General features: G+C 32.9%; 2 protein-coding genes across 2 annotated transcripts; one reads left to right on the forward strand and one right to left on the reverse strand.

Annotated features, from left to right (window-relative positions):
• Positions 1–876: 876 nt before the first annotated feature.
• On the forward strand, positions 877–2,949 carry LOC146923454 (putative O-methyltransferase 3). Its single transcript, XM_085708602.1, has 2 exons — positions 877–1,713; positions 2,359–2,949. Exons 1-2 carry the CDS (start codon positions 952–954, stop codon positions 2,653–2,655), a joined length of 1,059 nt encoding a protein of 352 aa, XP_085564728.1. The 5' UTR covers positions 877–951; the 3' UTR covers positions 2,656–2,949.
• A 16-nt stretch (positions 2,950–2,965) lies between these two features.
• Positions 2,966–7,550, reverse strand: LOC146923455 (putative tRNA pseudouridine synthase). The gene is made up of 7 exons (XM_085708601.1): positions 7,193–7,550; positions 7,074–7,109; positions 6,221–6,333; positions 5,960–6,108; positions 4,968–5,112; positions 4,423–4,800; positions 2,966–3,524 (listed from the first exon to the last, which is right to left on the reverse strand). Exons 1-7 carry the CDS (start codon positions 7,398–7,400, stop codon positions 3,108–3,110), a joined length of 1,446 nt encoding a protein of 481 aa, XP_085564727.1. The 5' UTR covers positions 7,401–7,550; the 3' UTR covers positions 2,966–3,107.
• Between the last annotated feature and the right edge of the window lie 5,808 nt (positions 7,551–13,358).

Consider the following 13,358-nt stretch of genomic DNA (forward strand, 5'->3'; position numbering starts at 1 on the left):
TTTTCGTTTATGTCCCCCTCCTTTGTTTGTTTTCTCTCTTTTATCTACAGTATTTTGAGGTAGCAGTCCTTTGTTGCTTCTCTTTTTTGGTTAAAAAAAACACTTTAAAGAATTTTGAATTCCCTAAAAAAAATTACATTACCCCAACATTCCTCCATCCAAACACACATAGAGAGTTTGCCGCTCATTCGAATCCCTCAAGGTTAGACGGATTAATCTCCGCAGTCCGGATTACAACAACAAACATCAAAGTTGCATATAGTGCACAATCTCAATTTGGCTTTTTGTTGTGATATTGTGCTGTCTTAATTTACTTTCAACAATTATAAAAAATGAGACCAGCATGATTTTGAAATTTCCATTCATATTGAGTAGGCTGCAGAAGAATTTTCTTCTTCAAGACATTTTTTTAGAATAAAGTACAACAAAATACACCCTCCGGTCACTATTATAAGCAAAAAACCACATTTTAGATTCATTCATTAAATGATGTATGTGGTCTTTATTATAAACCACATACATCATTTAATGAATGAATCTAAAATGTGTTTTTTTGCTTATAATAGTGACCGGAGGGTGTACTGTTCTGCAGAAAATTCAGTCACCCTAACAACAAAATGGCTGCTATACCATAATGTACAGTTGCTAGCAGCTGCTTAAGTGTAATCCACTAACAAATTTAAGTGTTTGTTTTTAAGGGAACAAATTTAAGTTTTGTTAGCAGTTATAACATGTCACATTGATTAAACTTTTTCAATTAAATTAAAGTTTAAAATAATTTTATTAATAGTATTGACGTACACCAAGAATGGTAGGTAATTAAGTTTTGCCCGTAACATAGTTGCGTTCTAGAAGTGTTGATTATTACTAAATACTAACCAACCAGCCTTATAAATAGAGGCCAAAATGAAGAGAGGTTCCATAATTTAAATCTTTGCTAAAGTATATAGAATGGAATCTCACAATTCTTCCAATTTGCTTAAAGCTCAAAGCCACATATGGAATCATATTTGCAACTTCATAAATTCCATGTCACTTAAGTGTGTAGTTGACTTAGGAATACCTGATATTATACACAACTATGGCAAACCCATGCCACTTTCAAAACTCATTTCTTCACTACCAATCCACCCTTCAAAAAAGTCCTGCATCTATCGCTTAATGCGAATCATGACTCAATCTGGCTTCTTCTATGACCACAATGTTACTGAGAATGAGCTAGAAATCGAGTATATGCTAACCGATGAATCTATACTCTTGCTTAAGGACCACCCCATGAGTGTAACACCGTTTTTGCAAGCCGTACTACATCCAATTTTGGCAAACCCGTGGCATGAATTGTCTAGTTGGTTAAAGACAGATGATCCTACAACATTTGAAACTGCACATGGGATGTTGATATGGGATTATGCAGCGCGTGAGCCTAAATTTAACAACTTATTCAATGATGCAATGGCGAGTGATGCTCGATTGGTCACAAGTGTGGTGATTGAGAAGTGCGGTGGAGTGTTCAATGGATTGGAATCATTGGTTGATGTTGGAGGAGGCACAGGGACCATGGCAAAGGCTCTTGCCAAATCATTCCCACAATTAGAGTGCACTGTGTTTGATCTTCCACATGTTGTTGATGGCTTGCAAGGAGATGATAACTTAAACTATATTGGTGGAGACATGTTTAAGAGAATTCCTCCAGCTGATGCCATTTTGTTGAAGGTAAAGTGTACTATGTTGTTGGGTTAATTCATGTTGAATTATTCCATTGTTTGATTTATGTGCATTTATTAGCAAAACAAAAAATTCAACACCTTAGTATTATCTTATAATCTAACTTAATTTCAACATAGATTAGCATGGTCCTAATGTATAGACAACCGGCTGAGTTAGGTGTTAGAAACTAGTATCAAACATGTGCATCTTTACCAATTAAATATATGAGTATTACTTCAAGTGATTGAGTTAAACACCTAAAACAGTTTGAAAAACTGTTTGGAATTCAAATTGTGGCTACTAATAAAACATATTTACAACTAACGTTTACATACAGAAAAACTATTTGAGTATTAGATCGATGGCCAGTTATAATTTGCTGTGGTGCATAAGAAACGTCACAAAATTAAGACCATTGATAGACCATAGTCAATAGACATTAAGAGCAAGCATTATGTGTCCAATTGTTCTCTCCTGGAGACCAAGAAAACAACTGGACACATATTTATGTATTTAGTACAAAAATATGTTTCTACTAATAAGCATATTTATTGATCGATATATGTGCAAAAACGTATTCGTACTATATAAGACAACAGACTGTTAATTTCCTTTTAATAATTCTGATCCTTTTTACATTGAATGATGCAGTGGATATTGCATGATTGGAATGATGAGGAATGTGTAAAGATATTAAAGAATTGTAAGGATGCAATAGCGAAGAAAGGTAAAGAAGGTAAGGTGATTATCATAGACATGGTGGTGGAGAAGGGAAACAATGACTCAGCTGAAACACAACTCTTCTTTGACATGCTCATGATGGTCTTGGCCACCGGAAAAGAGAGAACCAAGAAAGAATGGGTTAAGTTGATTTCCTCTGCAGGGTTCAATGACTACAAGATAACTCCAGTATTGGGTTTAAGGTCTGTCATTGAGATTTATCCATGATAAAATCTGGCCAATTGTCATCATCCTCAGTTGAGAAGTGAATAAGAATGGATCAACACTGTGATCATTCATATATGTGGTTGTAATTTAATTTGTCTCATTAGGGACTTATATTTGTAACAATAATAATCAAGGCTTTAAATAGCGGTCACACAAGCAACTATTATAGTTGTGCCGCGATCTTTGATATTGAGAACGATGCACTCAAATGGGGCTCATATGCCCTGAGTTGCAGTTGCAAAAGTTTCTAAAAAATATTTCGATATCCCCATTCCAAAGACTTTTTCGATTTGTTATAGCTGCAGACATCTTTCTAAAAATAATAATAATAAACTCGTGTGAACCCTTCATTATGTGTGATTGTTCGAAAAATCATGTACAAGAAAGTAATTCAAAAATAATTTGAAAAATCAGTCAAAAACTATTAGTACCTTCACAACAGAATACATGTACTATGCATCTGATGCTGGTTTTGCCTGGAAATTTTCCTTCCATGTCCTCCAAGCCTCTCTAACTTCCTCTAATTGATCATCTGGAATGCTTGAATACTTATCCAATTTCTCAACCCAGTCCGCCCAAGGAGACTTTGACGAGTCTAGGAACTTTGACAACTCAGGCAACATAACAGATGTGTAGAACTCATCGACAGATTTAAGAATTTGTTCTGATTCAACCATGGACACCATTTCAGGCCTTGTGTAGCTTCCACCACTTGACCACATTCTGAAAGCATTTCCTCTCAAAATCAAGACTTCTGGAGGGGCAATTGGGAGGACGATTCGGGAAAACTTGATGAGTGACAATAAAAAGATGTCCTTTGGAATTAAGTTGCGCTTTACAGCCACGGCAGTGCCAACCATCTTGCGTATCTGATGAGTCATTCAGTAAATGTTCATTCAACTGATAAAACTAAGGAATTAATAATGTTCAATTATCTCATTTGTACATAGAAGCACAACTCAAAACATGCATTTACAGTTTATATAATGAGCAAATGAATGCTTTAGGGGACTGATAAACAGAGTTATCGCATCAATACTAATATAATGATAGTTACAACATTTTAATTAGTTTAGTGTAACCACATATCTATATAGTATATCGTTGACATTTCTTTTGGCATTAAAGAAAGGGTCTTGTTAACGAGTTCCCCCGGGGCACTCTTTAAGCATTCTAAAATAAGTAATTTTTGTTTAAAAAAAGTCAAATATTTCGATTTCCAATGCATTGATTACATGTATTTTCATAAATGCTTACTACTTATGGTCCTTAAAAAGTGCCCCGGGGGCACTAGTTAACATTTCCCTTAAAGAAATAATGCAAGGTAGAGGGAATAATTGATACCTTTCAAGTCAAAGAATCTTGTGTCTGTGTGTGTGTTTCTAAATCAAATAGCAATGAGAGTAAAAGATGCCTATATTGAAATTTTCCATAAATATTCTGTTCATAAAATCAATATAGAATATCATAAAACAAATTTAAAAAAATAATAATCAAGAAAGAAGTTAAAAGTCGGGATTAGTTTCATCCCTCCCTATTGATTTAGAATTTTTTATCATTCAATCATGTTCCTCATCATTATAAGAGTTTGGCATCCTAGTCAGTCGTATGTATGGTTACTTGAACATTTTAATTATGTGACAAAACATTAGTTTATGGTTATGCACAGAAGTGTTATATTAACAGGATATTAAAATCAAACTCTGAGAATTAAAAAAAGTTCTATTAAAATTAAACTCATAGGAATCAAATTCAAGTATGACTTACTTGATGTAACATGAAGGAATCCCCCCATACATTGATCTCAACATAATTATGTCCAAGTAGTGTCTCCAACTTTCCACAAGAACAGCGTAAAATCTTTCTGAAATGAGAAGCATTTAATCTATCTGCCTCATCTGGTTCGTACAACCATCTTGCTTTCAAACTATTGGTTTCACTACACTCTTGAGACTTGTGGCTCTGTTCCCCATCATCACTCATAGAATCATCAATATCATTTTCCTCATTCTCTGAATCACAAGCTGATACCAAACTAGATGATGCTGTCCTGTTTGATATGCCGCCATTTCCTGGTGGTTTCCTTGCATGGTGTTTTTTCCTGTATACAGACCGAACAGTATAATTATGGAAAGGATGATCTCCCTACAACAACAAAAAGGCCACAAAATGTTCCAGTGTAAACATTAAGAAGAGATCAATATCTTAATTTAGGTTTATCATAACTGTAACTAAATTAAATTTATCCAGTATATTAGAAAACAAATAAATCTATAACAATATCGAAAGAAAATACAAATGAAAAAGTATACCTCGAAAACACCAAGTATACTGTTGAACTCAGAAATGTGAAAGTCTGTTTCAGCCTCGCTAAAATGACTCTGGATTCCTATTATATCAGCAGGGAGGAGGTAAGAGTATTTCCGCATACTGCACTCTTTCCTAGGATCGAATCTTCTAAAATAAGCCAAAACTATGAAGTTAGATATACAAGTGAGAAATCATCGTTACTTAAGAAAATAAAGGAACACGGTTAATTTTTGTAATTACTTGAAAAATGACATGATCGATACTCCAAATAAAAAAGGGTGTTTTTTATGCATGCCTTTGTGTGTGTAGTTCCACAGATCTGTCTGTCCTCACATAGGGAAAAGGCTTTAGTTTCTGTCAAAATATTCTTAGTTGATTGATTTGGCTAACTCAGTGATAAGAGCTTAGCCTTGTAACCTCGAGGTACCGAGTTTGAATTCCCTAGGAGCCGGTTGTAAAATGGCCATTAGTGCCACTTGAATTAATAAAAATTTCTCCCTTCCCCAATTCAAAAAAAAAATGATTTGCCTACATTTTCATCTTCCAACTAGTTACAAATGTTGCAGTAACGCTCAGTATAAAAAAGTATGTAATAACAAGTATATAGCAAATACAAATAATGATATGAAGAAAAAAAATCACTTATTTAATTTATAAAAGCAAATGGATGTACTGTCACTAGATAACAACGATATGAGAAATGTTTGAAACACTTCCCAAAAACTCTTTTTTAGTTTTTAAAAAACTTGAAAATTAAAAACTTGTTTGCTAAACTATTTTTAAAATTACAGTTTTGGAAACTGTTTTGAATTTTTTAGTTTTGGGGACTAAAAAACTAAAACATGTAAAAGGATAACTATTGTGAGAAGAGGACTTGAATATTTCAAAAACTGAAAACAAAAACTATTTCAAACAGGCCCTTATTGTTATCAAACAAAATCAAAAACCAAACTTCAAACATTTTAAACAGTCAACAAATGACAAATAGTCTTACTTTGTTGAAGGCAATACACTAAAAACTCTGATACTATTAGGAAGATAAGTATTAATGTGGTTTGCCATTTCAATGCCATAATCATCTCCTTTCCATGCATTCTCAGGGATTTCCATCTTAAAAGATATCATTGTTGACAAAGAATGGACCTAGCGCAAGAACATCATAAAAGCAGAAAGAAATTATGACTCTAAGAAACAGAATAACAACAAACTTATGAAATACATAACTGAGGGGATAACAAGAAGGCCGGCCACTTACTCCTTTATCGGTTCTGCTACTTCGGCCCCAATTAATCTTATCCAGATCACCATAGTTACTGTCACGGATGCCACCGACCTTGAATATAGCAGTTTCAAGTTCTTTCTCAATAGCTACATCATGTCAAAATTCAAATGCTTTAGCAACATTCCATTCAAACCAGGTAGGCTAATTTAATTTCCGGTGACTAGTAAATGTTTACATTAAACTTTGTACATATGAAGGAAAAAAAAACTGAATAAACTCAAATAACAAACTCATTAAAATTTCAATTCAATTTCCGGTGAATCCAAATTCCAAACATTAGTCAATTCAATTTGCCCAAAAAGTACACATAGCCTCATACAAATATTCAAGGGTAAAGTACAATAAAGATACCCATTTTAATCCTTTGAAAAATTTAAACTCAATTTACCATTATCAAATAGATAAGAATTTAATTCATATGCACTTACAATGTAAAGATATTTTCACATTATCAGTCAATTACAACCCTTATTAGCTAAAAAAAGTTTGGATAAACGGTGGTTTATGATTGGTTGACAGTGTAAAAAGTTTTACACAAACAATCCATTCTCATGGATAATCTATACAAATTCATCCTTAACAATTCAATTCTTTTTAACAAATTTAAATTTAAAAACATAGTACATGAAAATTGAAACTGGAATTTGGTGTAAATCTTTTTTACACATGCATCCAATCAAATCACTTTATAATTCCACATTTTTAAGTTAATAGTCCATAAAATATCTATTTGGTATGATTTGATTGAACGCACGTGTAAAAAAAGTTTTACACTGTCCAAGGATAAATAAGAAGAGGTGCTAGTAAATAAGAAGCGTCGTCTTACTGGATAATTTGTGGTCATTCCGTTGAATTTGCAGACCTGCAAATAAATTCACAAACACGAATTAGCGTGAAATTTCAACAATAAAAAAAACAAAGAAAGAAAGGGAAGAAAAAAAAGACCTCTAAAATCGGTTCCAATGTATCCAACTCTCATAACAACCTTTTTCTTGAGAAAGGGTACCCATTTCTCAGGGGGAATAGAAGGAAGGGTGTCAGTGGAGGAAGAAGAACAGAAGCATTTGAAGAGTGTTTTTGGAGGAAGAAGATGAAATGGGAGGTTAGGGTGTCGCGTTTGGAAGAGTGTGGATTGCAGAGAAGTGAACAACATTGTTGGGAAAATGGGTACTCTGTTTTGTTTATCTCTTGTAGAAGATGATGATGATGGAAATGAGTAAGCAAGCACAATAGTGTGAAAGTAATTTAAATCATAAATTAGGTTTAATTTTCCTTAAAAAAAATGTTTAATTTATATATTCACAATGTAATTTATTTTTGTTTGCATGCCTTTAATCAAATCACGTCACAAACACCCAAAAAAAAAAAATCACGTCACATAGTATTCGTGAAGATATTTAAAAACTAACTTATATAAGTGATGTTATTTTTTAGGGATATATAAGTGATGTTATAGTGTTATTTGATTGTATGGATACGTAAAAAAATCTTACATATTTAGACGGAGAGGGTAAACAAAATTCTAGAGACAAATTTACATTTTAGGGATAACCTCAAATATACCAAGTCTTTTTAAACACATTTGGTTTGTCCTCGTGAGCTAACCTCAGTTAATATCAACAACGCATAATATATGCAAGGTTCAGGGTTCGAACCCCGGACACTATCGAAAAAAAAAACGCATTTGGTTTTCTCAAAACTAGATTTTATGAACTTTTAGATGATGAAAAACATATTTAACACAAATTTTTGTTTCATCTTGCAAATAAAGGTCATGAAATTGAACATGGTTAACAAGTTGTTGTCTTATTGAATGGGTTTTAATCGAGGTTGGCCTTGGTTATTTGTGAAATGGTGGTTCTTATAGTAATAACAGGAATGATATAGGAACAACCTTCAGGTTGTCCACACCGTCTTTTGATACGGTAAAGTAGTATAAATTGATTTTTTTTATTCATTTTATGCCATCTCGAAATCCGTGCCAGCTTGAATTGCCTTGAGAATGATACGGTGTGGTTAAAAGTTGTTGGTTTTTGGTTGTTAATATAACACAACTCTAGTAATAATGAGATGGGGAGAAAAGATAAAAGGAAAATGTCTGGTAGACATCCAAACATCTTAATGACAATGAGAAAGAAAAAGTGATATGATACATGTGATATGTTAATGATCTGATAGTTAGAGAGAGATACAAATAAAATAGGGAAATGTTAACCTGTGTCCTTGGGGCATAGGTTAAGAAGGCAAATATAGAAATTATTTCTTGAAACTTGTGCATTCAATGTCTTAAAAGTTGCAAAAGTTATACTTTCAATATAAAACTAGTATGGAGCCCGTGCCATGCACGGGTAAATATTTTTCCATTTGTATGGATGTAATTTCTCATTAATTTTAATGTAATGAATTATATTTGAAACATTAAAAATAATTGGGCTATATTGTCCATATTAAGGGTCTGATATTATTAGTTAGAGTAAAGGGCAAGTCAAAAGATGTTGATAAGCCATCTCAATCAACGACGTAGATTCTCTTTTCTCCTTCATCCATAATGAGAGGGATATGGTCATTCTTTGGTTCCAAATCAACCTTCTTAATCATTTTATGTTCTCCTTTATTTTTGGTGGTGTTCGGGGTTTAAACCTCGGACTTTGCATATATTATGCATTGTCCATACCAATTAAGCTAAGCTCACGAGGACTCTCATTCTATTCAAATAAGTAATTTTTTTACATAAATATTCTTTTTCTTTTTGTTTTTTTTTATGTGATGTCATCATCTGAGTATGACAATATTGGGTTGCTTGTTGTCTTGGTGTGGCATTTTGATTTCCCGTATTTTTGCAGTGTTCATTGGATTCACATTGACAAACTTTCATTGAGTTCATCGATTTCCCATAATTTTTACATAATAAAATAATAATATATCAAACTAAAAAACTATTAATATAAAGTAATTTTAATATTAGTTTTTTTTTTACAAATGATTTTAATATTAGTTAGTGTTGTCTAAAGAGGTTGAATAAATTATATATAATTATAGATTTTTTGACAGTTAATTTTTTATGTAAAAATGTACTTGTGAATATCCGTAAATATCCATTGATATCGCAAAATTCAACAAATACTCGACTGACAGATAATCGTGCACACATAGAGAGAGAACATATATCATTACTATCCAATCAAGGTCCTGATGACGGATAGGGTGTGCGGTCACACATGACCCCATTTGTTTAGAGGAAATAATTTATTTGTTTGAAATTAATTTTTTTATGTATAAGAAGTTTTTAGGAACCATCTCTCTAACCCTTGAGCTTTAAATCAAACTTGTTCTGGACCGAGCAAATGATCATAGTCCCATTTATGTAGGCTCAACGCAAAACTGGCCCGAATTTAACATTTGGACCATTTACTCAAAACACTCATCCTCCCCGTGAGTGGGGCGCTTAGAGCAAACTGAACAGTAACGTCTCCCTCCACTACTCCCATGAATCTCGCTCGCCTGTTACAATTCCTACGAATCTGTAACCGTCGAGCCTTAATTACATGTGCCTTACAATGACACCTGCACCTCCACGCAGTCCCTAAGGATAGATTCCCTTTACTCTCCTAACCCCCATCCTAAAACTCAATACTGACTTGAGCATTGGAGTGTCTGCAAGTACGCAATCCCTGCAGTTCCAACCGAAGCAACCACCGTCAAACACCGCACCGGTAGTCACATAATGATCAAGTACATCAATACTTTCATGAGACAATAAATAGGAGTGCTTTTTTTTTGAGAAAAATTTACACTCGATTTTCTTGAGAAAAACTTGTATATTTATTTTTTTTGAGGGAAAAAAAACTTGTATATTTATCTATATCGCTTTATGGTCAAAGAGACAATAAATAGAAGTGCTTTTTTTTCTTTAATTGAGAAGTCATGATAAATTTTTTTTAATTTTGATTTAAATAGTGCATAAAAAATAGGGTTACTCTAATACGTGTTCTAAGAGCACATGGCCTAATGACACGTTATAAGGTTTCCACAAATAATATGTTAGCATTTCCCTACAAAATACGACTACTACTACAAATTTTTGTCAAAAAATACTACTACTACTACAAATATGGACAATGCATAATATATGTAAGGTTCGGGGTTCGAACCCGGCCACCACCAAAAAAAGTTGGTATGGATAATGCATAAAATATGCAAGGTCTGGGGTTCGAACCCCGGGCACCACCAAAAAAAAATTCAAATTATAAACAATGCAATGTTATATAAACAATGCAATGTTAGTATTAATGGTAGAGTGGACTAAGGAGAGGTAATTAATTTTTATTTAAGAAAGGAGATGTAAATTTTAACAGGCATTAATTTATACGTTAATGCGGATATGAATATTCTTAATGAAAATATTGTATTGTATTAGTTATCACTTAATTGTGAGATCATGGGGTTGGATTGTAGGTAGAATTGGAGGATCTCTTATTTATTTATAAATATTTTTATTATTATCATATATTTTATGAAAAATATTGTACGAAACAAATGTTAAATTTAAGATTAATTTTAAGTTAAAAAAAAATCTCTAATGGTAGAGTGGACTAAGGAGATGTGATTAATTTTTATTTAAGAAAGGAGATGTAAATTTTAACAGACATTAATTTATACATTAATGTCTGCTGGTCCTAGGTTTGACAGCCGCTGCCTCCTTCACGGCGGTGGTTGCGGGTTGCGCCGCTGCTGGTCTTCACAGTAGCGATGTAATCTGTTTGTTGTGGTCGTTAAGACGTGGTTGTGTTGTGCGATCTGATGCGAACTCGGTGCATGTCGTGGCAAGTTTGGTCTGGATTCTCGTTGATCTGGGTCAACCTGTTTTAATTATGTCCAGTATGTCGTTCGACGACTTATGTCGGAGAATTCAGATGGATTTGAGCTCGAAAGGGCTGGTAAAGCTGCTGTATTTTTATTGACAGGGGCTATTGGTTCGTGAATCTTTCTGTGTTGACAAATGATTCATACACCGTTTCTCAAAAAGTTTTCTCAAAAAGTTGGGTGTGATTATAATTAGGCCTGTTTTGGTTACTTTGGTTCCTCGAAAGGGGCGATTCTAGCTTGTTGTTGTTTAGCAGGGAGTTGATGGATCTTGAATTGTTTCTGTGTTGGCAGATGATTCATACGCCAGTTTAAGATTCACCATTCATTTTGTTTGGATTGGACTGTAGGGCTCGAAAGGGTCGTGTAGCTTGCTGCCATTATTGCAGGGAGTTGATGCTACATGAATTGCCTCCGTGTTGACTGAGAGTTCAATCACCGCATAGAAGACCTTTAATTAGTTTTAGGATTAATTAGAGGTTGATACACTTGTGTGTTGTTTTAATTTCTGTATTACCCGTTTGGGGTCGACTAACACACTTGTGTGGTTTTATTGGGTTAGGTTTATGTCCCCTCAATTTTATTTTATTTGTAATTTTTCCCTTTTTTTAATAATATATATGAGTAATTGACACAAGATTAGAGTAGCGTACCAACTTAGTTGGCGTTACCCTTTTCTTTTTTATGTCAATTAGCTCTTGGCTTATCAAAAAAAAAATTATACATTAATGCAGATATGAATATTTTTAATGAAAATATTGTATTGTATTAGTTATCACTTAATTGTGAGATCATGGGGTTGGATTGTAGGTAGAATTGGAGGATCTCTTATTTATTTATAAATATTTTTATTATTATCATATATTTTATGAAAAATATTGTACGAAACAAATGTTAAATTTAACATTAATTTTAAGTTAAAAAAAATCGCTAATGGTAGAGTGGACTAAGGAGATGTGATTAATTTTTATTTAAGAAAGGAGATGTAAATTTTATCAGACATTAATTTATACATTAATGCGGATATGAATATTTTTAAGGCTAAAGTGCAACTTTGACCCCTTATCTTTCAAAAAGTTGCGATTTTGGCCCCCTAACTTTGAAAACTACAATTTTGGCCCCGTAACTTTGAAAATTACTGAGAAGGCGACACGTGTCCAAAAAAAGGGGCCATTTTGAAAAGATAAGGGGTCATAATCGCAACATTTTGAAAAGATAAGGGGTCAAAAGACATATTTCCCTTCTGTTAGGGGGTTAAAAGAGCATATTTCCCTAAACATGGGGGGCCAAAATTGTAGTTTTCAAAGTTATGGGGCCTAAATCGCAACTTTTTGAAAAATAGGAGGCCAAAGTTGCACTTTAGCCTATTTTTAATGAAAATATTGTATTGTCATTAAAAATATTGTATTGTATTGTTCTTTCAAAAATGAAAATATTGTATTGTATTAATTATCACTTAATTGTGAGATCATGGGATTGGGTAGAGTTGGAGGATCTCTCGTTTATTTATATTTTTATTATTATAATATCTTTTATGAAAATATTGTACGAAACAAATGTTAAATTTAAGATTAATTTTAAGTTAAAAAAAAAAATTGCCATCCATCTTTTAACCGAAATGTACCTTTTAAACTTAAAATTAATTTATCCCAAACAATTTTAACTTTTTTTTCAAGAGCTCTGATAATTAGCTATAGTTTTTTTAGCTATAGTTGTAGAGCTTTTATTTAGACAAAAGTAAGCTGAGAGAAGTATGACCTTATCACTAACAAAAAAAAAAAAAGATATATTTACTACTCTTTGTTTGCCTTCCAAAACAACGTTACTATTCTTTATTTCAAAATTTTACCGTTAAACTTTTTACAGTATCTGAATGGATAGTTAATGTATCTTCCAAAAAAGATCACCGGAACAAAACCATGATTTTTTTTAACAGTGGAACAAAACCATGATATCACTGCAACCTAATCACATATGATATAAGTGATGCAAAAAGAAAGAACAACCCTTTTGTGATATGAGATTAAAAAGGGTACGTATAATCGGTAGGATGAGCTCCACGAATGGTGGTCAAGTATTTATAAATGGACTGTTAGAGTCAATTCGGGAAAAAAAATGACATTTTCGTCATTGCAACAAACAATTATCATCGTCTCAAAAAAAAAAAAAAACAATTATCATGGCGCCGTTTTGTGATGAGGGAGAGAAGATAGACACCATAACAACCATAACAAAATAAGCAACATCT

This window comes from Medicago sativa, chromosome 5, assembly GCF_051527215.1.
Source record: "Medicago sativa cultivar Bolivia chromosome 5, Bolivia_mono, whole genome shotgun sequence".
NCBI lineage: Eukaryota > Viridiplantae > Streptophyta > Magnoliopsida > Fabales > Fabaceae > Medicago > Medicago sativa.

Bases quoted from the DNA above. Each gene is read 5' to 3' on its own strand.
- LOC146923454 (XM_085708602.1), top strand. From the start codon at position 952: ATGGAATCTCACAATTCTTCCAATTTGCTTAAAGCTCAAAGCCACATA. The intron at 1,714-2,358 runs GTAAAGTGTACT...TGAATGATGCAG, and splicing joins CTGATGCCATTTTGTTGAAG to TGGATATTGCATGATTGGAA.
- LOC146923455 (XM_085708601.1), bottom strand. From the start codon at position 7,400: ATGTTGTTCACTTCTCTGCAATCCACACTCTTCCAAACGCGACACCCT. The intron at 6,334-7,073 runs GTAAGACGACGC...GACATGATGTAG, and splicing joins GAATGACCACAAATTATCCA to CTATTGAGAAAGAACTTGAA. The intron at 4,801-4,967 runs GTATACTTTTTC...TTGTTGTTGTAG, and splicing joins GTATACTTGGTGTTTTCGAG to GGAGATCATCCTTTCCATAA.